Below are 22,735 nucleotides of genomic sequence, written 5' to 3' on the forward strand. Positions count from 1 at the left end.
CTCCTGGACCTACAAATCATGTCACGTACACAATGGCTCCTTGCTCTTACACTGGGAACACTGTAGGCCAAGGGTCCATGACTTCAACACTGCACATATGTGGCTGTTATTTAGAACTCTCTGAGGTATAGATTTACATTACCATCTGCCATCTCAGTTGCTGTTTACATCTGTCTTAAAAGGGGGGTTGGGCATAATCAATTAAAGTGCGCATAGAAAGCCCTGGAAAAAACACCACCACAACAACCTGAACTTCGGAGAAGTACATGTCTATCCAAAGGGGAAATAAGGAATTCATACTCTCTTCTCTCTTTGAAAATGTTCCCTTTGAACTTGGGGAATTGTGACAAAAGAGTGTTTTAAAATTCCTAACACTGTTCAGCTTCTCTGAAGGCCCCCAGAAATAATCTCAACTTTTTATGTTTTAAAGTTAATGATACATGAGACGATAAAAATTTTAAATTTTGCTCTACAAAAGACTCTGCTAAGAGTTTGAAAAGATAAGCTATAGACTGGGAGAAAACATTTGCAAAAATGTATTTCTGATAAAGAAGGATTAGTATCTAGAATATATAATTTTCAAAAGTCAACAGTAAAAAAAAAAGAGCAAACAATCTAATTAGAAAAGTGAGTGAAAGACATGAAGACACATTTCACCAAAGAAACATACAGATGGCAAACAAGCACATGGAAACATCATTACTCAACAGGGGAATGCAAGCAAAACCGTAATGAGATAATGCTACACACCTAGAGAATGACTTTTAAAAATTTAAACACCGAATGCTGACAAGTATGTGGAGAAACTGAATCACTCATAAATGGCTGGTGGAAATATGAAATGGTGTAGCCACTCTGGAAAACAGTTTGGCTGTTTCTTATAAAATTAAACTTGCAATTGTCATATGAGCCAGGAATTTCACTCCTGGGCTTTATTCCAGATAAATGAACATTTATGTTCACACAAAAGCCTGTACATCAATTTTCATAACAGATTTATTTGTAATAGCCAAACACCAGGTACAATCCCGATGTCCTACAACAGGTGAATGGTTAAACTTTGGTGCATACCGTGGACCGCTACCCAGTGATGAAAAGGAACAAATTATTGCTACATGAAAAAACTTGGATGAATCACCAGGAACCATGCTGAGTTAAAAACAAACAAACAAAAATAAAACTCAGAAAGTTACATACTGTACAGTTCCAGCTACATAACATTTTTGAAATGACGAAATTATAGAAGTAGAGAGCAGGCTAGTGGTTGCTGTGGTTAAGGAGTGGGTAAGGGCGGGAAGAGTGGGGGGGGGGGAGGAAGGGCTAACGTGAGGCAGGCTTGCCATGATGGGACTCTGTATCTTGACTGTATCCCTATCAATACACTGGTTGAGATATTGTACTCTAGTTTTGCAAGATGGTAACACTGAAGGAATTACTTGAAGGCTACAGGTGATTTCTCTGTATTATTTTTTATAACTGCATGTGAGTCTACAATTATCCAAAAAAAAAAAAGGTTTAATTTTAAAAAAGAATTGAGAAGTCTAGGAAGAAAGTATATTCTTTCCACTTAAGTTTGGAGATGAACATGTTGCTAACCTGTTGGCCAACAAGGCTGCTGGTAAGAGGATAAAGCAGGCCGTTTGGAACTGAGAGCTGCTTTTAGGGACTTTGCCTCAGCATGCAGGCGTTTCACTTCCTGGCCAGGAGCATTACCTTTTGGCAGCCTTCATCTCTGTCCTAGAGCTTCCAATAAGGACCAAGACAAGGTGGATCAAACAGGGAAGCCTACTCTCTACTGATTTACTACCACAGCATTTGAAGAAATTCTAACCCTTGGGGTCAACCTCAGGATGAACTTATGAGCATCCTGAGATGCTGGCAAATGTCAAGGAGGCATCGACCAACTCAATACTGGGAACTAACTGGTAGTTGAGGCCCATGAGGAGCTTCTTAGGACCCGCACAGCCTGCATTTTCAGGAAGGAAAGAAAACAACATGCATGGAAAGCACTCAGACCTCTTCTGGGAGAACCCGTTTCTTGGGCAGTATTGGTGGGTAGCCTCCTGACTACCCTCAGGGATCTCAAGTCCTTCCAGCCCATGCTGATCCCTACCTGATCTTCCAGACTGACCTCCCTGCTCCCCTGATGCCCAAACCAGTGCCTACAAACTTCTGCTCCTCCAATCAACACAGGACACTTCCTCCAGTGAGTGAACGGGAAACATGGACCCTTCCTCTCCATCCGACAGCATGTCACCTCCCACACAACTTGCTTAAATACCCTTTGACCCTAAGCCTTTCTTGGAGTGCATGTGGATTCCTAATACTAGAACATTTGGTTGAGTTCCTTTGAAGGAGCAAATTTTTCCTGCCCTCCATACCCCACCTATATGGTGAGGGCTGCATTCTTTGTTAGGTTTTCTCTCTTTCTAAAACGCTCTCACTGGTGAGCAGGACTGTAAAGTGGTTAAGAGCATGGCCTCTAACATTCAATGCCCAGTTCAAACCCCAGCCTCACCATTTACTAGCAGTGAGAACTCGGGCCCCAGATTTCACATCAGTGGGACGGGCATGATGACAGCAGCTTATCTTGCAAAGCTGTTATGAGGGTTGAAGAGTTGATATGTGTAAAGAGGAGTGCCTGGCATGTGGGAAGCCTTATGTAAATGTCAGCGATTGCTACGATCAATCGATCATTCGTCTTCTCATCAGGATGCTACTCAAAGAGGCAACAGTGGTGAGTGAGAGTACTCTGAATTTAAATTCAAATGGATTTGAGGGTCAGAATTAGCTGTGGCACCTTTGGGGCAAGTCACTTAATCTCTCTGTGCCTAAACTTCCATATTTGCAAAGCCAGGCCAAAAAACTCCTACTGCGTAAGGTTGTTATGGGGATTAAAGGACCTAGCTTGTTCGTCTGGACTGCTCCAGCCTTGCACACCAGGCCCTCAAAGCACTACTCTGTGCATTGCTTTTGTAACGGACGATTATCACGGTAGGGAGCCGTGGCCGCAAGATGAGTCCTCTTTGCCTCTCCATCCCCCTTGCCCTGGCGCCTGAGAAACAGAGCATCCCCATGGCAACAGCGGCAGCTGGTCCCTTGATAAGAGGAGCTGAAGCCGGGCAGCGGCAGCCACTGCCACTGAGGAGCCGGCCCAGCGTCAGGGAGGAAACACTTCCTCCCCATCACTTGCCTTCTCATCTCAGCACCTGCACTGACTGGTAAGTGCTTCGGATTTTTTTACTCTGAGAACTTTTATGGTGAGAAAAGCAAGCTTCCGATAAGTTACAGCTCTTTTGTGGTTGCTGGGACAAAGAAGGCTGCAGCTGGTGGTACAGGGGGCGTGGGAGATGGCGGTGCTTTCTGGAGTGAGACTAAGCCAGAATTAGATGGGGAGCTGGGAAAGTCACCACTTGCAAGTCATTTTTTCCGAGGGAGGTGGACTCCTGAGTTCTGTAAGAACCAGAGTCCCCACAAATTAAATTGGGAAGTTTCATAATGAACACAGGAATATCTGCGTATTCACACAGCAGTGTAGGGAGGCTTACCTTCCAAGGCTGAGGAGTGTCCTAATCAAAAAAAACCTCTCTCTGTCCTACTTTGAGGAAGAGTCATTCCTCGAGGAATACTGCAAATTTAGGCCTTCTAAATGAACAAATTTGATTTAAAAGCGTGGTACTTTTAACCTGAATTCAGTCCTCAGGTTAAAAAAAGATTTGACAAAAGATATGGATTTTTTACATAACCAGAGGCTGCTTTAACCAGACACCACATTGGGCTGTGGACATAACCTTCTAACTTTTTATTCCATCAAGTAAATCCAGGCCTGACTAATTTGGGGAAATTCTTTAGAATACCACACGACTCTGATAAGTGTCAGCTCGCTCCTGAGAATCAGTATTACCATGTTCCCAAGGCCTGGAAATCGGTGTCCTGCAGTTGGTTTGTACCTTGGATTGTTCTTATCTCATCATTAGCTTCAGAAAAGGCCAGAGATGGGACAAGGAAATGGTTCCAGTGGTTCAATTAAATGTACATGTTGTAATTCCAAGCAGAGGACTAAAAGAGCACAGAAAGCAACTGACATTCTTAAAATGGTAGCATGTGCCAGGATCTGGGCTGGGAGCTTGACACACATTGTACTGTTAATACTCTCAACAACCCTGGAGAAGAGCCACTATTGTGCCCATTTCACAGATGTGGAAACTAAGTTTCCAAGAGGACATATAACTTTCCCAAGTTCACCCAGCTAGAGAGTGGGACAAGCAACCAAGCATTTGTTTCTACCTTATATCACCTCACAGCACCAAATGCTTACAGTCAGTGAGGAATTTTCTATGAATTAAACTACATATTCTAACACCCAACTGAGAAATCTAGTCAGTGTTAAGAGAAAGGACAAAATGCCCAGGGCAGCTTCTGACCTTAAAGTGAACTGACCAACCTTTTTTAGCTGCAGAAATAGCACTGCTATCCTCCTGAAATAGGAACCAGCTCTGAGCTAGTGGAGACAGGCTCCCTCAAAGGTGCCCTCGGCTTCAGCAGGCTGCTCTGGCGTTCCTGCCCTACAACTTAGCCAGCTCCCTTTCCTGGCACCCAGCTCCCTGGACCTTTCCTCTCCTGTTCTCAAAAGAGAAAGAGACCTTTGTCATTAATAACCCCTGTGTGTTGTGACATCAGTTAATGTATCTCCTCTCTCAGTGGCATTTGTGTTTACAAGTGTCTCTCTGAGAAAAGGAATGTAAGGATTACCAAGAGGAATTGCAAGAGTTTAGCGTCAGGATCCTGAAAACCTCCTCAAGCCCCTGAAATGCCATCACCTGGTCTCTTGTACGTGCTACAACCAAACACCCACATTCTCTCAAACAACAATGAGAAGAGTAATACAGACCCACAGCTCTTTCTTCTCTAATGGAAAAATCTGAAAACCACAAGTTTTTGTTGTTGTTAGGTTCAACGTAAATTCATTTTGTAGGCTTTATTTATGTGATTTAGTGTGAATATTCATATTTTTGCTACAGAAGTACTGCCTGTGATGGTGGAGCTTCCTGAGACTCCTCTGGAGGTGTTACATAATAAAAATATCCTGATTTCCACCATACACGTGGCCCCAGGCTTTTCAGGAGAGGTTGGGAGGGCCAATACTGACAGTCACAGTGGCGGTCCTAGTCGTTACTGTGTGAGTATTCAAATTCAGAGACCACACTGAACCAATAAACGGCAAGAGAATGAATGCTAAAGGACCACAAATCTTTGACGAGAAAACAGTTTACAAAATACCCCCAAAGCATCTCTTCAGTCCCTAGCCCTTTGGTTGGAATCTGAAGACCCAGGGTACCAGGTGTTTAGGTACGAAAGAAAGAGCTGATGCTTCAGAAATTTCCCATATCACAGCGAGCTGCTGAGGGAGATGATGAAACATTCCCTGGGCAGCATGACAGAAGCAACATCCATATGCTGTGCTTGGGGTGGAGACTGAATTAAAGAGAGAAGTGCATGGGCAGAGTCAGGAATACGAAGTAGAAATATTCCATTTCCTAGTTCAAGAATTAGACTAGCTCCTGACTTACAGTGGCTCAATTATCCTGGGCACCCCTTCTCACTGAGGGTAGAAATGCAGAGGGGGTAGGGAGACGGGGTTATCTTATACTAAGATTCAACAGGCAGATAAAATGACAATCATTAATAAGGTGATGCTAAACTCCAAATGCCTCTCTCCTCTGTGTACTCGTTCCTTTCTTTGTGTGAAGGTTTTCTGCCAAGAAGAAGGTAGTGACATCATCCATAGTAAAAGCAGCTTCTAATCCCACGGGCAAAACGCATCCCTGCCCAGCATGGGGTATTTTTGTAAAGTAAAATCCCAAATGTGAAAATCATCTCTCAGCCTCCTAGTAAACAGAGGCTTACCATCATTCTTTCCCTCACACTGATTTAAAATAGTGATGTGTCCCCCATAGACACTAGGTGCTACCTTGGGGAGGAGGCATGTGTCAGTTTTGTGACTAATCACCAGGTACCCTTACCTTGTCCATGGACTTCTGACACTTGCACCGTTCGTCTCTCAAGGGCAGCCTCCTTCCTCTCAAGTCCAGTACTGTGAAAGCCAATTTGCTCAGATGGTGGCTGGCCGTCCCATGGGTCAGCATCTAGATGAAAATGAAAGAGTCAATGATTTTTAGAATTGTTCAGTTCTTCAGCTGGTCTTCATTAGCCAGCTCTCTAGTAAGGTATAGACAATGTTACATGACTGACGTTTACTCAATACCTACAATGTGCAAAGCACATAGCTACTACTTAATCGTCATAGTAACTCTGGAATAGTTACTATTAAGTCTATTTTACAGATAAGAAAACTGAGGCTAAGAATGGGGGCAGAGAGGACCATATGTCCCCGGGTACCAGTCTGTGGGTGCACCAGGAAGACGCTCGCCTTGGCAAATTCTACCACAGCAGCAATAGACTGTAGGTAGAAAGGGCAAAAACGATTATATTGCACTTGGGCTCCATCTACCCTCACTACATCATGACGATTTAGCCACTTCATCAAAGTCTTACTGCTTTTAGGTAAAGGGCTGAAATTTAACCTAGACCTATTTGACTTGAAAGCTCAGATTCAAATTAAATAAACCAGCTATTGAGCACATAGGAGCAGCCATATGATCCAAGTACAAAAACCAGCTTCCATTAGGTTGGAGAGAAGGAGAAGGGTACTCCTGCCAGAGAGGACCTAGACTAGAAGGTAAGAGGCCTGAGTTCAGACGATGACTCTGACTCTAAGTATGTAACTAATTGTAGGTCATTTTAAGCTCTTTGAGTCTCAGTTTCTTCTTCTAGAGAATGACTATTTTAACTAGTTCCTGCATGGGGTGATGTTGAGCACAAAGTCTATGACAGGGCCCATGACTTTCTGCCCAAAGAGATGAAAGACTGAGTAGGTACACAGGCCGTATCTGAATGACTTTGCCTCCAGACCCCAACACTGAGCCCACTCATCCTGAATGATGGGCCCATAGCTTCCCTCTTCACGCAAGCAGGTAGGGGCCGGCCACCCAAGTTAACAGCATACTTCCTTATGGTCCCAGGGAGTTGGCAGTCTCTATACAAACACTAAAAACAATGGTCTGAACTGATTTCTGCTGAAGTCACTCAGTGAAGTCAGTCTGCTCAGAATGACACTAAAAGCTGGCTCAAGTTAATCCGTTAATGGCTCCATCTGCTACACAATGATCTCAGCTTGTAGGAGGAGAGGCCCTCTAGCCTTCCCAGAGAACACTGGCTTATTCCTCAGAAGACAACTGAGTTGAACTAATGCTGTGAGCTTGAAATGTTAACACAATTGATCTGTGTGTTCCTCTGCATGCCAGTGATCCAAGAATCTCAAGAAAAAAGGATCAGTTGGGTCATTTAAATCTTATTCCTCTCCAACCATTCTTGCTATGGTAGGACATGAGTAATAAATTATCTAAAAGAAACAGAATATAGGCAGACTCTAATGAAGATTTCCTATAAATCTCAACTAATGCATTTCTCATTCAGACCTGACACATGTCCATTCTGAATTTCTGCTCCTTCTGGACAATGGCTACAACTAATAGCTCTGAAAAATTCAATGGATTTGCGGTTTAGGAAAAATGGGCGATGGGGGGAGGAGGAAGAGGAAACAGATTTGCTATAACATCAGAAATCTCTAGGGAGAAAATAATAAAGATCCATTTCAAGACCTAGATTTTTCCCTACCACATCTCTACGACTGTTATAATATGGATAGGGAAGAAGTCTCATTACTTCATAGTTATAAGCATGTAATGGTAGAAAACCAGAAGCCTGGTTCAATTTCGATTCAAAGGAACCCCTGTATTAAGAGTCTTGGGTCTCTAGTGGAAGTCTTCAGAAATGGAGATGGATCCAAGCTTGGCTATTTAATAGATGTGTGACTAAATAAATTAATTAAATGTTCTGATCCTCAGTTTCCTCACCTGTGAAGTAGGCATAATCTCACTTTGCAGAACTCAACAGAAAAAAATACAGGCAAGGTTTAATCAAGATTTTCTGTAACTCCCAGCTAACTCTTTTCTAATTCAGACTTTACAAGTGTTCATTCTTGAAACTCCCACAGTGCTTCTGAAAGACAGCAAATATTGAACATTTGATACATGACAAATTACTGATAATCCGTGTGTGTGTGTGTGTGTGTGAGATTCATTTATTTTGGCTTAAATCTTAAGTTTAGAGCTTCTAGTAGCTAAGTAGAAGAAGTGGACTTTAAAAATAGGATTGAATTGAGAACATAGTAGTAAGTGCTCAGTAGATATACTTATTTAATAAGTGAGTGAATAAACAGAAGAGGTACTAATGGACTTGTTTCTATACTTCTGTGGTGCTGGAGAAGAAATCCACACACGGGCCCTCCTTTGATGATGTCCACTGAGCAAATGCAGCCACTGGAGCTCTCAGAAGACAGACTGGACAAGCGTGACCCTCGTTGTGGCCACTTAGGTAAATGCTCCAGTGTTAATGTCAATGGTGAAAGTCAGAAAGGGAACATCTCTGCCATTCAGTTTGCAAGCAAGTCAGAGGGAGGCCCCCTGAAACCTGATAGTTTGTGACTTCTGATGACAGCCAACACCAGATGGACGGGCAGATAGCCATGGGTCTGTGGGGTCTGCCATGTAAATATTAGCTGAAGCACTGTAGAGAAGTTCATTAGAATTAAAAAAAGAGGGGAAAGGCATTGTCCTCTTTTTTGGGTCTGACAGAGTCCCAGGCAGAGCATTTTTGAGGCAATAAATGGAATGTGACATTATAGCTTGTTTCCAGTACTTCCCGGCACACTTACACCCCATGTGCAGTGCCAATAAAATATTTCAAATATCTCTCTTTGCCTATCAAGACAGAATTTTAAATAGCCTTTTTCTGTTTATTGTCAATCTGTTTCCTTTCCAGAACTGACTTTTTGCATAACCTTTGTAATGAAAATACCAGAAACATTTCTGCCTCTACCCATTTCTAAAAATGAGACACTCAGACTTTTGATGGATGGGCCTTTTGCATATTCATAGCCTTTGTTTATGCCTCGCCTGGTTATGACTCCCCTTGCCTCTCCCCTCTCCCCATTTACCATCAAGATAGTTTATATTCAGGATTTCTCCAAAAATAGGAAAAAAGGCAATTGAAGTAAAAGTCAAAATTGAAGGAAATGTCTTGCTCTTTGTACGGTGCCCTGAATCGCTTCTTGGGGTTGAATGGTGACGCATGACTGGTCCACAGCCAGCCTGTACTTCCAGAGACCCCACAGCCAGGCAGCACCCATTCTGAGCCACTTTAATTCATTCAACAAATGTCTACGGTATGTATAATATGGGGGGAAATGAACTGTGCTCTGTGGTAATAAATTTTTAAAATTACATTTTCCACCCGGCATTAAGATACATAGACTCAAGAGCCTGGGTTTAATCCTGATGCCATAACCTGCCAGCAGTGGAATCTTCAGCCTTTTAGCTGGCCTTCTAAACCTCAGTTTCCTCATCTGCAAGTTAGGGATAATTGTACCTTTCCTCGTGGGCATGGTGTAAGAACTAAATGAGATAATATATTGAGGATGGTGTGAATATTTAACAGCTGGTAAAACACAGGCATTGACGAATCAGAAAAGGTGTTGGTCCATCCCACACACTAAAATGAGGTGAAATCACCTAGTACATAAGTAATACTCAATAAAGCCCCCTTCTCATCTCCTTTTTTTGCATGCATGTAAACATAAAATCATATAGTCCAATGCCTTACACATAGTACAATTTCAATAAATGCTTATTAAATTGAGATGATTGGATGAAATTATTAAAATCTCCTAGATAAAAGGAAATATTTATTACTACTAAATATGGCTGAAGAATGATGCTGTTTGATTTTTTGGTTATGTATTATGATCTTCTGATGAGGCAGGCATAATGATATACAGTTACTAAATATTTCTGATAGTTGGTTCCTCACACGTATTGGGTTTTCTAAAACAAAGGATCATCCAGATATAACATCCAATAGACCATAAGTAACTTGGAAGCAAGGTCCATTTCTTACTTTTCTTTTTAGTCCTAGCTCAATGCCAGCATATACAGTAGAGGTTTAATCAATATTTGTTGAATAAATAAATGAATGAATGACACAGGTTATGTCTAGACCCACAAAAGTGAAGTGAAAAGGTTTGGCACATTTAATCCACAATATTTTAAAGAAAGTGACCTGAATATTTTCATAAACGAAAGAGAAAGAGAGGAAAGACAAAAGAGAGGAAGGAAAAAAGGAAGGAAGGAATGGAGGGAGGGAGGGAGGGAAGGATTAAAAAAATCCAATTACTCTCTGAATTTCCCCAACATCATTCATAGTTGTAAATCTAGCCAGACAGTATCCAGGCCATAGTGAGTTTCTAGAGAAGACAAATAGCTTCACTGCCTTGCAGCTTCTTTGAATCCTAACGGGATAGCTCCTTATCCATAATATGTTTGAGTTCATTCATTCAAGCATACATTCAACAAATATTTATTCATTGTTGTTAAGGAGATAAAACACAAGACACCTGTCATAAAAGACGGCCAAGAAGATAAGCATAATCATTAGATCACCCTTTAAAGGTGTTAGCATGAGTAAAAATGCTGTGGATACTTAGAAAATGAGAAAGGACACCCAGGACTTGGGTTAATAAGAAAAGACAATGATGGGGTGGGAGTGGGAGGGTTTGGCTTTCCTCTGAGCCTTGGAGAAAGTATTGGGGGTAAGCAATGGCCAGAGTGAACATTTTTTGAGGATCTGAAATATATCAAATGTATCAAATGTTTTACCATCATTAACAAATTTAGTTCTCTCTCTCTCTCCCTTTCTCTCTCTTCTCTCTCTCACTCTCTCACACACACACACACACCGATTTAATATTATCCTCATCTTAAAATTTGAGAGAATATTAAAGTTCCTAGAAATGAAGCCCCTCCCCAACAAAAAAGGGAAAAAAAAGAAATTATGGCCCAAGTTCTCAGAACTAACAAGAAACTGAGTCAGGATTTGAACTTAGATCAGTCTAACTCTACTTATTTATCCATTCAGCAAGCATTTATTAGTGGGAGAGGCAAATAAGAATAAAATTGTCAAAAGGATATATAATCTTTAATCTCCAAGAAGGCTGCATCTAGAGCAGGAGATAAATCATTACGGAATGAACGAATGCTAGAACAGTGACAGAGGCGCTCAAAGGACAGCAACATAAACCAAAGCACAGAGGAGTAAAATGGAACAGAGAGAATACTTGAATGGGCAAGGGGTGATCAGATCGGATTAATTACATACAATGACATCTGATGGACATGATGTAGAATCCAGGCTTCAAAAGCTCTGGTGAGGTAATGCAGGGGACTGAGGAAAATAAAGAGATGAATAAGAAGATGCGAGGACCTGGGGTTAGGATGGGCAAATAGGAGAATTGCAAAGCCAGGGGGCAGGGTAAAGACCAATGCTGATATACACACTACTATATATAAAATAGATAATCAACAAGGACCTACTACTGTATAGCACAGGGAACTCTACTCACTACTCTGTAATAACCTATATGGGGAAAGAATCTGAAAAAGAATAGATATATGTATATGTATAACTGAATCACTTTGCTGGACACCTGAAACTAACACAACATTGTAAATCAACTATACTCCAATATAAAATAAAAATTTTTTGAAAAGACCAATGCTGAAGTGTAAGCGTGAATCACTGGTGTGACTTGGCCAGTCATAGAAATGAAGGCAGTGAGGAACAGACTGAGAATCCAACTACAAGACCAAAGAGAGCACAAGACGCCGTACTGGCCCTTGGGCTCTCCAAAGAGAATAAGGCTTGACAGAGGAAATTGGGAAGGAGCATTTGGCACCTGTTGTCCCATCAGAAATGTAACTTAAACCCACTCTGTGCCTTGCTTAACTATATTTTAAAATTCCTCTTTGCCTTGATTATCCATCCCATTTAAGCTCTCTCCATTTGGAATTTTACAGAATTCTAGTTTTATTACATGATGTATACATGTAAAGTCCGCTGTAGAAGAGGCCACAATAAATAAATACTTTTCTTTTTCAGACCAAACGACTTCTACTCCTATCATCAGGTATAATAGGAATCCAACCAGTCCGTGACTGGACTCTTATGTAATATTCTTTTTTTCTTTGCGTCTTGTCAAAATCAGATGACCTTTCAGACCAGTTTATTAAGGACTGTGATCTCAAAAAGAAGCCAAGAAAAGGGAAAAATGTACAAGTCACCCTGAATGTTGAGTCAGACCAGAAAAAACCAAGGAGAAAAGATACACCGGCCCTGCACATCCCACCTTTCATACCAGGTAATGGACAATGAGGTCAGTTTGCACATCTGTAAAAGGGAACTGCTTGCCTCTAGATCACATTGGTCTTACAGTTTTTTCCTTAAATATTTGGATGTTTTTAAATCACTGTTACAATCTCTACATTTGTCTTAGTTACGATAAGGCCAGCCACTATAACATGTATATATATATATATATATATATATATATATATATATATATAGTCCAAAATATTAGTGGATAACGCAATACAAGTTTACTTTTCCCTCATCAGTGGAAGTTGGGGGCGGGGGAGGCAGGCTGTGCTCCAAACAGTCCCACAGGGACTCGAGTCGATGGACATCATCAGTACACGGCTTCTAAAGTCACCGTAGGCATCCAGCAGGCCCAGGGCAGACAGAGTGGAGGACTGGCAAGCCTACAAGTGGCACACACACTTCCTTCCATCACAACCCTCACCCGACTGCAAGGGAGGCCGAGAAATGCAGCCCAGCTGTGTGCCCAGAAGAGTGAAACAGTCTGGTGAACAGCTAACGAGTCTCTATAACAACCGTGCATGTGACACGTGACACTCTCTTGTTTCCAAACGTTTTGTTTTGTCTTATTTCCTTTACCCCTTCCCTCCAGGCCGTTTATTTAATGTCCTCTCTATTCACAACCCACTCGGGGGGATACAAAACAAATAGAACACAGAGCGTTCTGAAAAGGAACTTTCAGTTTCATAAGAAATAAGAGAAACACATAAACAGCTGAAATACACAGCAAGAAGTAACATCATAACGGAGGTCCTCAGATAAGGACCCTGGGAGCTCAGTGTGGACACTTTTATAGCGGAGGCTGTTCTCCATTCTACAGATGGAGAAAACTGTCACGCAGAGAAGAGAGGAGAGTAGGCAGGTAGGGGGAAGTAGAGGACTAATTAAGTCAGTGAAGAGTGTAGCCCGTGGCTTATGGAACAGCAAAGGCCCCATTGCCCTAATGGGGGTGGACTTTGGCAGCAGACAGACCTGGGCTCCATTCCTCAGGCACATGTCTTTGCCTCACTTTCCTCAGCGAGTGGACGGTGGTAGTAATATTAAATTGCTCAGGGTTTTGTGAGGCTAAAATGAAATCAGGCATGTAAAATCCTTTGCACAAACGATGTTCTCTAGTGTAGCCTCAATAAATACTAATTCTTATTTTAAAGAAACTGCTTTTATTAAGATGTTTGAAAAGATCTATTGACTACCATCACCAGGTGTAGGTGCAAATATGGGTGCACGTATTTGACCCTGTTTCTCCCTCTGTTCCCCTAATTATGCAGGTGTGCTTTCAGAACATTTAATTAAAAGATACGATGTCCAAGAGAGACATCCAAAAGGCAAAATGAGTCCAGCTCTTCATAATACTGACCTGGAACAGAAAAAGCCAAGGAGAAAAGACACACCTGCCGTGCACGTGTCCCCCTTTGCAGCAGGTAAAAGAGCTGGTGCAGGGCATTTTCAGGGGGTGATGGAAACAGGTCAAGAGCCTTACCATTTGGAGGTGTCAGAGGCATGGCCTTTGTCCTGGTCCAGAAATCTGTGTCTCAAAGAAGTGCCCAGGGGAGGAGTAGCATTTACTGCTGCCTTTCAGGTTTACCTTCATCGGCCGCTCCCGTGGGGCTGACTCGGAGCTGGGTGAGGATCAGAGCATAACTTGTGCTTCAGCAGAACTGGTCGAATTCACTGAGCCAATGAAATAGACATGTCAGCGGGTTTAAATACCCTCCTCCCCAGTCTTCCAGGAATCTCGCATTCTATGGCTGACAGCTGAGTCTCCCAAGACACCTGGATATACTTACCAAATCCTCAAAAGAAGAGAAAGAGTGAAAGGGAGAGAAAGAGAGCTGCAGAAATAATGATAGCTCTCCTAATATGTGTCAAATCAAACCAAAAAATCTTGCTGAACTATGTGCACAACCCCACGTTATAGGGCAGGGCAGCCAGCGTGTGAGGTATAGTCTAGTCCCTGAGAATTTTATGTACAGGTTGGGGAGAAAGACATATACAATCACGGTTAGAGTATAAGACGGAGTGCGTGTTTGTTTTATATAGGTAGTTGGGGGGGGGGGGAGAATGGCAGAAGAGAAAATGTGCTAATGTTTACTGAAACCCTACTTAATGTTAGATACTGAGTTTACATGTCTTGTGGATTTTCAAAAATCAACTGAATAACACAATAACTATTATCTCACTTTACAGTTAAAAAAATTGAGAGAGAATTTAAGTAACTTAGCTACTCTAAAGTCTTCTGTTGATGAAATTGATAGATGGATGGCTGATTGCCTAATTGATGATGGGATGATTAGAATGATTGATGAATGGATCAAATTATGCTCACGTTCAAACACTATTACATGACAGAGCTGGGGCTCCCGTCCAGGTCTGTCTCATCTGTGAGTGGTTTTTCATTGCACCATGCTATGGTTTGGACTGGTAGCATTTTAGCAATCCAGAAGGGACACTTGGGAGGAGATGAGATTTAGTCATTATTATAAAACTGTGTTTTCCCATTATTGCATCTAACAACAAAATTGAAAGACGACTCAGAACACATCATGAAAAGACAGTCAGGGGATCAGACAGGTTTACTGACCTCTGAGAAGAGCCAGGCAAGGCGGAATGGAGCATGAGGAGACACTTGTCTGGAGAAATGGACCAAGGACCAGTTGGGAGGGTCTGAACCTGCCTCGGCCATGTTTCTCATAGGTTACATGCATCCCTACCTATCTTTATGAAATGCTTCATGCACAGAAAGGTCTCTAATTCTGAGAAGGGTGGGGAGTGATTCAAGGCAGCGGTGGGAAAACAAAGCTGACTGACTGGAGTGGGGTGACAGAAACCATGGAGGACTGGCCCCGAATCACAGCTCCCTTTCCTTTTGTTAAAACAACCGATTTCACAATTCACAGGATGAGCAGAACCATCCAGGCCTCCTTGGATGGATTTTTCTGGGCTGATCAGTCCAGAAAATGGTGCTCAGGCTTCTGAATTCCACAGACTAGTAGACTTTTAAAAACAAGATATTGTGAGCCTAACATAGGGATAGCAACTTCGAATTTTGCCTAGTAAGGATACTGACAAAACAACCATCTAACACCCTTAAGATTTCATAAAGAAAGGATATTTTAATCCCCAAAATAAGAAAAAGAATCATCTCAAAATAAAGGACAGCTTCTTAAATTGTAGCCATATAGCTGTATGAAAAAAATTCACTGCATTTTCCTTATTTACTCGTTTTGCTCTAAACCACATAAAATTTATCATCTACCAGCACTGACATTCAGAAGCAGCATGTTCAGAGTCTCAGCTCAATATTTCCCCCAGATGTTAGTAAAATATGTTTAGTTTGACTTCATGAGGTTTACCAGTTCTTTTCAAAGGGAAAACAAACTAGTAAATTGTGAAAGGAAAAGGAAGAACTAAGTTGCTCATGGCTGTAGCACTGTGCTAAGAATTATTACATACTTCTCATTTAGTTGTCACAATAACCCTTTATATAAATATTAATGCCCTCATTTTACGTACAAGAAAACTTAGGTCTGAAGGTATTATCTGGCCCAACACAGATTAAGTGCTGAATGAGTCCGAAGCAGTTAGACTCCAAAATCCATATGCTTGCCATCCTACTGCTGTAAGCTTAAATGTAGAACGTAGAGAAGGGGGTGAAAGTTGCCTCTGACTCCTAGGTTGAGCATCTCTTATAACCATAACGGTGTTCTCACAGCTCCTCTGGGAAGGCCAAATAAGGCCCCTCAGCTCCCTCTCTCTCTGTTGGCACCTTTAGCAGTTAGCTTTGCAGACATTAAAACGTTTCTGCATTGCCATGCTCCTGTGTACTGTCTATGCTGTAAGGTCGTCTAATATTTTAATTAGAGGCACCTAATTGCAGATCTGTGCTTTGTTTTGCAGGTGTGACACTGCTCAGGGACGAGAGACCCAAAGTGATCATGGAAGATGATGAAAAAGATGGTGACAAATAGCTATTTAAAGATATTTCCCCTAAGACCACCTGTAAATAGGTTAGATTGGTTCCCTATGGCGACCTAGAAAAAATAGACTTGTTTCTGCTCTCATTTTGTCATAGTCTGCCTTTAAGATCCAGACACATTTTCCCCAGGAGGCATACTATATCAGATTGCCAGTCACCTCTTTGTCTTCCTCTTCTTTTTTGAATCTGGTTTCTATTCCCACTTCTTGAATTTTCATCTTCTGATGCAGTGGAAAGGAAGCAGATCATCCTAACTTGGGAGATAACAGGGAAAGCTTTCGTGCTCAGCGTCTGCCTCTTCTGGATCAATTCGTGGAGCAAAGAGCGTGGATAACATGTGAATCCTTTATTTCTTGGCTTATGCTGCTGGGCGAGACTTGACTTCACATCATCCAAATGCTAGTTCAAGTTGGGGCTCCCTGTTGCCAGTTAGGGAAATGAGAATGTTTGGGTTCTGACTCACTGATTGCTTTGGAGAACATGGTCTTTTATCTCTTTTATCCTTTCTCAAGAGTCCAAGTGTCTCTTGTGACATACCTAGCCAAGATCCTTGTAACTGATACCCTAAAAGTGAATATGTGAGCTGGGGGAGTCAACCCAACCAACCATGCCTTGACTGAAAACACCGCAGACAGAGGGTGCCAGTCTATCTGGGAAGCTTAGCAATATACCCTATTTATTTTTTTAAATGTTTCTTAACCATTTTTTCCTGAAATTTTGTGAGTTGTGTCACAAACGACCATTACTAATGATAGGTATAATACCAATGTTTGTGATGAATTTACTTTTTAAAAACTTAATTAAGATCAATGGAAGGCCATTCCTATACTTTTAGCAATCTCACTTATTTAGACCCCAATGTACTTTCTTGGATGTGAGGGAAAGATGTGGCATTAGCTAGTGAGCAGGAGTCTACGTATGACCCCTGCCCCAGCCTGCAGTCTGTGAGTGCCATGAGAAGGTTTTGCACGAGGGCCTCATCATCTATCAGGTGATGGACATGGGGAAAAACGAAAGCTGTCGTTCAAAGGTATAAAGGTGGATATTCAAACAGATGCTGCCTAAGTGATAATTTGGAAGCTCTGTATACACCCTGACTCCAATAGTTTGTTAATCCCTTCTGCCTTTCTGTCCTTCTCACAAATGTGGAAAAGATACAGGACCCTGCTGGTAATAAAGATGCTTCTGGTAATAAGATGCATCGCTATGTCCGGGTGCATTTCTCCTAAAAATACCCTATTTTACACTTATAAATACCCTTTATTACACTGATAAAGAGAAGAGGTTGCAAAAGAGACTCAAGGATTGTTTTGTTGGTTTTTGACCCACAGAGGTTTACAAATGTTTGAATCAACCATTAATATTTAATAATCTAATCAGGAGAATTTACATAAAATCCTAGATTTCCAGATTCTCTTGAGAAACCATCTCAAGGTCTGGCAGCCTGAGCCTGATTTAGAAGCGTGGCGACCGTCAGCGGGCACTGAGCACCAGAGGCCCTTTTAGGAGAAATATACATTCTCCAGCTCTCCATCTGCCCCACCTGGCGTATTTCACCCACTGACTTCACCCTCCAGCCTTCACGTTTGAGTCTGGAACCCCTGGTGAAGACCCACACTTTGTGCCCCTAATGATCTCTCCCTCTTTGATCCCAGTACTCCACTTTTACTAGCGGTGGCCCCAATCACAGCTTTGGAAAGAGGGGAGCAAGATTGTGGCCAGGCTGCTGGTTGAAGCATAAGTGGTGAAATAGGCCACCATAAAGTCTTTAAGAAGCCAAATGCAATTACACGTATGTGGATAAGAGGATTACATCACCACCAAGGGATTCTTAGTAAGAAAACACAGGTGAACTCTCGTTCTATCAGCTTTGCCGTACAAGCGCGGGGTACCTGCAGCCATGCCCACCGGTTGTACTCAATCAACTCGCAGGTGCTCAGAAAAGCTCTCCTCATGTCTGACTCCTGCGGTGGGGTGGAAAGTAGACTGGCTGTTGAAGAGACAAAGGTCTTGGGTTCTTGCCCCAACTGTGCAACACTCAGCAAGTCCCTGGATTTCTCTGAGTCTGTTTCTTTATCTTAAAAATGAGGATAAAAATCCCCACTTTGCCTTCATAGTCTGAGAATTAAATGAGATAATATAAGGCAAAGGGTGTAGTAAGCTTAAAAGCCTTATTCGTCTGTAACAGGATAATTTTAAGACATTTTCAGAGTGAGGACTGTGCCTTTTCTATTGCCAAATCCCCATTGCCTGGGTATTAAATCAATAGCAATTATGTGGACTTGAATCAGAGCCTATGAAGAAATACTTCAAGTAGGGAGTCACTTGTGTAGCCTTAACTGAAAGACCAGCCCTCCTCTTTCCAGGAAGATGGTCTTTGTAATTCTCCCAGCCTCAAAGAAGCACTCACAGAAATGGTGAGGGACAAAGCCAGTCAGAATATCTAACCAACGCTGGAACTGGGCGATTTGGATTGAAGCCAAATCTCCCTCACCTGCCTTGACGCATGTAGCCCTTTTCTAGGCAGGTAAATTAGAGGTTTAATGATTAGGATTACATTCGGATTAAAGTAGTTTTCAATACATTGTGAATAACTTCCCTCCAACTAAATAATCATCATATTAAGAAACTAAAGAGCATTACATGGTAGCCCATTCAGAAAGAAGGCCCCAACTAAAGGCATCCCAACAGAACTGGCAAATCGGTTGGCCATCTGTTCATTCTGAAGGCATCTACCCCAAGCCCAGGCTGCCTGAGAGGAGGAGGCGCTAGACATGAGACTCTGAGCTGCACGTAGCACTGGTGGCTTCATTTAAATCCAGATCCTCCTTAAAAGCTGCTGCCTGAGATCACACGGCCAGCTTCTAATGCTTAATTATCACCTGGAGAGGCCGGAGCCCATGCTAGGAAAGGACTCAAGCAGCGTTTCCTTTTAAATGCAATTACATGAATTGCAGGCCTCCTAAGTCTGTGTTGTCCACATTGTTTTCTTAAAACAAGGATAGACTTAGATGACATATGGTTGTGAAAATAGGTTGATCGAGCACTTACTCTTCCTAGTTACATGATAGATTGTGTAGAGTCTCTGTCATCTTGTGTAAATGAGGCTCCCTTGTCACTTGTAATTTCTAAGTGTGGAAGACTTACTCAGAAAACTCCCCAAGGCAGTGAATGAATGCAGAGAAAATAGATGGACTGAAACTCTCCTCCTCCTGGTCTCCTGGACACAGGATTGCCTTTGAACTGGCGTTAAGGTATCATCTTCACAGAAGTTCAGAACACAATAATGACCATAATCCCTGACCCCCAAAAATCAGGGCAGGAGACTCTCCACAGATAAGTGTATTTACAGGGAAAACAATGTAGTATTTGAAATGGGGTCTGCCCTGGAAAAATCCAAGATACCAGCTTATTTTTCTCAAGAAGAAAGGATAGGTATTTCCTAACCTACAGTAGCAGGTCCTTCCAAGAAGATGAGATTCCTCGTCTTCAGGAGACTTGCTGAGAAGAAGCAGCAGAAAATGGAAGATAAATGAGCTCCTCTGAACCAACCTCACTCTTCCAATCTGGTGCCAAATGGGAATTTTGAGAGTTGCATAAAAACAGCGAACCACAGATCCTCACATCCTTACAATTATGTGTTAGCGCTAGGCAACAATGTTTATCCATCAAATCATGTATAATCTATATTTAAAATGTATTGTTTAATCACTACTTAAATAATGCCCTTCATGAAAAGAATAGCGTGCTGTCAGCCCTTGCATTTGTTCAATCTTTTTCCTCTATCGTCTCCTTTGATCCTGGAAAGCAATTGTAAGAAAACTAAATAGCCAAGGAAACTGACTTGGAGGAGAAACCAGGATGGAAACTCAGGCCACCGAACTCATGAGTGCTGTGATCCTGGCTGCTGGGTGTGGAGGAATGACCGCTGTGTACAACCTTCTGCAGCTCCTAGCTGCCGGGCACCCAGGGTAGTTCCTACGGGCTTGTCATGGGTCCTGGGATCGCCTTAGGGGGAAAGTGTCTGAAACATCCTCTAGTATAAGTAGAGTCAAGGTTGTGCCCCTCCTGGGGTTATATAACGAGAGCCTTTATACCAAACTGACCCTCAGTTACCAGCACGGGGCCGCCAAACAGCAGCAGTGATACAGACAATGTCAGGTTAAGAGACAGGTGTTTGAAAGGTGTGTGAAACCTGGAGACGGGGTGGGGAGGATGTGGGATGGGGGAGAGGTTGAGCCCAGTGGTAGATCCAGGTTCTGGAATCTTGAATATCTGGGTGCTTTTCTTCTGCGATTTCTTTAGCAACTTACCAGAAATATTTTCTGATGACACCCTGGCTTTCCCTCCTCCCTGAACACTCTGTGGTTCCCAACTACCCCCAGAACTCAAGAGGGCACATGCTAGTGAGGGGCCCTGGAGTTTAAGCTTTATTAACTCCTTGATAAATCTGCCCCTAGAAGGCAAGAGACAGCTGTCTGCCTGTACTATGAGGGAAAGGGAGCTGCTATGAGTCTGAGCAAGTCTGGCCACCTGTTTCCTTCACCCTTTTTTGCAGTGGTTCTCAAAGAGTATATATTCACCACACAATTTCATTAACCAGATTTTTTAGCAGGATGATTGCTGGAATTAAAAGGTGAATATTAATAACATAAGAGTACGCATTTCAGGAAATTCAAAAAAGAAGTCTTCCCAGAGTTCTTGTAGTGTTGACGAGGCTGTCCTTCAATGCTGAGTGACTGATACAGCTCTTTACTGCCCTGGTCAATGCTATTATAATTTCTTGGTATTGAGTTCTCACTTGTCCCGGGAAACATAGCTCTTTCCTTGATCCCTCCATCCTTTCCCAGCCACACGTTACCTTCCCTCCCCATCCCACTGCATGACCACATGGCTCTGTGTTCCATCTGAAAGGCAGTAGCTGGAACAAAAATGAATCCCACACATTCATTGAAATGAGTCATCACACATAGGAAAGGCTTGAGGCATACCAGCCAATACCCATTGCTCTAAGGCTTCTACCCAGAAAGAAAACAAGTACCATGGCCAATCCCACTCCTCCCTAAGCCCCTTAATCCCATAGGAAAGCTTCTTGCTTCCATTATCCAGTGTTTGGGGGATCCTTTTGTTGAAGGGAAATCATACTGAGAAGGCTAGTATGTAGAACACATCGAATCTGAAGAACTGAGTGGGAGTATGGTAGGAAGCCCCATGATCACCCCCTCCTTCCCTCCTCCTCCCATCACCTCCTTTGGTGGCCTTTAAGGAAACACTAGGACTTTGCCAGGCAGGGTCAGAAGCCCTGTAACTAGATAATTAAGGAGGCCAAGCATTCCTTCAGCTGCCTCCGGCATGAGAGGTTTCCGTTCACACTGAGCCCCAAGCTTCCCGTGTCCAGTGGGATGAGGGTTTTCATTGTGTGGGTAATGTATGGGTTTTAATATGCGTGTTTGCAAGCTCCGTCTTTGACATACCCTGTGCATTTCTGAATAGGAGCAACGTCCCTGGCGATTCCTCAGTCTGAGCAGCAGCCAAATCTGCAGCCGCTCTCCTACAGAGCAAAGCAAAAAGCCAGCAACAAAAAAACTAAATAGCAAATCAACAGGGTGTAGTTCTTGAACAAATGCGCATTCATAATTTGTAACTGTGTAGTTATAAATCCCCTCCTAGGGCTTTGCTCTAATGACCCAAAACAGAAAGGAAGCCTTTATTTTCTTCTGTATTTGGGTATTTGGTGACAGAGCAATGTACATTTGCCAACAGTACAAATATTTATAATTTTAGTACTTTAAAAGCATTATTTCAGGTGTAGTGGAGTTCCAGAGAATCAATGCCTGATTTTACCAAACCCTGCCTCTGAAAAAAATTCCTATCAGTCTATGAGATATTAATCTTAGAGAGAAAAGAGTATTCTTGGTTTCTCCCAAGAGGTTTAAAGACACAGGCTCCATCACCAAATCCCCAGTAGAATGCTTGTATGTGTATATGAGTGTATGCATATAAATCTCGACCCCAAATGTTCTTTCCAACCAAAGCCAAGCACACAATGGCTTGTCAAGAGGCAGAACATTCTGGGGTCCATTTCATTTCAATCTCAACCCTGATTGAGAGAAGTAGAGGAAGAAGTCAACAGAAAGAGAATTCTAGAGCAAAGCTTATGTTTGTCATTCAGAGATGATAGGATCCCAGCTACAGGGCTTATTTATTACGGTGCTGAAATTAGGAAACAACACCAAATTATTTGGAACAGCGCTGACCATAGAACTCCCTGTAATGATGGAAATGTTCTAGGTCTGTGCTGTCCAATATGGTAGGCACCTTGTGCCAACTGAGTACTTGAAATGTGGCTAATGAACTATGGAACTCAAT

General features: G+C 42.3%; 1 protein-coding gene across 3 annotated transcripts; it reads left to right on the top strand.

The window, feature by feature from the left end:
- The first annotated feature begins 602 nt into the window (after positions 1–602).
- PPP1R17 (protein phosphatase 1 regulatory subunit 17) lies at positions 603–17,563 on the top strand. Of its 3 annotated transcripts, XM_082472836.1 has the most exons (6): positions 603–2,737; positions 3,067–3,221; positions 8,390–8,496; positions 12,221–12,373; positions 13,659–13,811; positions 16,288–17,563. In XM_082472836.1, the coding sequence occupies exons 3-6, from the start codon at positions 8,415–8,417 to the stop codon at positions 16,356–16,358; spliced, it is 459 nt and encodes a 152-aa protein (XP_082328962.1). In that variant the 5' UTR covers positions 603–2,737; positions 3,067–3,221; positions 8,390–8,414; the 3' UTR covers positions 16,359–17,563. The 3 variants fall into 3 exon arrangements, with proteins under 3 accessions (XP_082328962.1, XP_082328961.1, XP_082328963.1); XM_082472835.1 differs by having other exon boundaries at positions 603–3,221; XM_082472837.1 differs by lacking the exons at positions 603–2,737; positions 3,067–3,221 and having other exon boundaries at positions 8,181–8,496.
- Positions 17,564–22,735: the final 5,172 nt, after the last annotated feature.

Source organism: Balaenoptera physalus, assembly GCF_965194825.1.
Source record: "Balaenoptera physalus genome assembly, chromosome: 8".
In the NCBI taxonomy this organism is placed as follows: Eukaryota; Metazoa; Chordata; class Mammalia; order Artiodactyla; family Balaenopteridae; genus Balaenoptera; species Balaenoptera physalus.

What these genes read in the sequence shown, in the direction of transcription:
- PPP1R17 (XM_082472835.1), top strand. Translation starts at nt 8,415, where the DNA reads ATGATGTCCACTGAGCAAATGCAGCCACTGGAGCTCTCAGAAGACAGA. An exon ending in CCCTCGTTGTGGCCACTTAG is followed by an intron (nt 8,497 to 12,220) that starts GTAAATGCTCCA and finishes TGTCAAAATCAG; the next exon opens with ATGACCTTTCAGACCAGTTT. An exon ending in CGTGTCCCCCTTTGCAGCAG is followed by an intron (nt 13,812 to 16,287) that starts GTAAAAGAGCTG and finishes TTTGTTTTGCAG; the next exon opens with GTGTGACACTGCTCAGGGAC.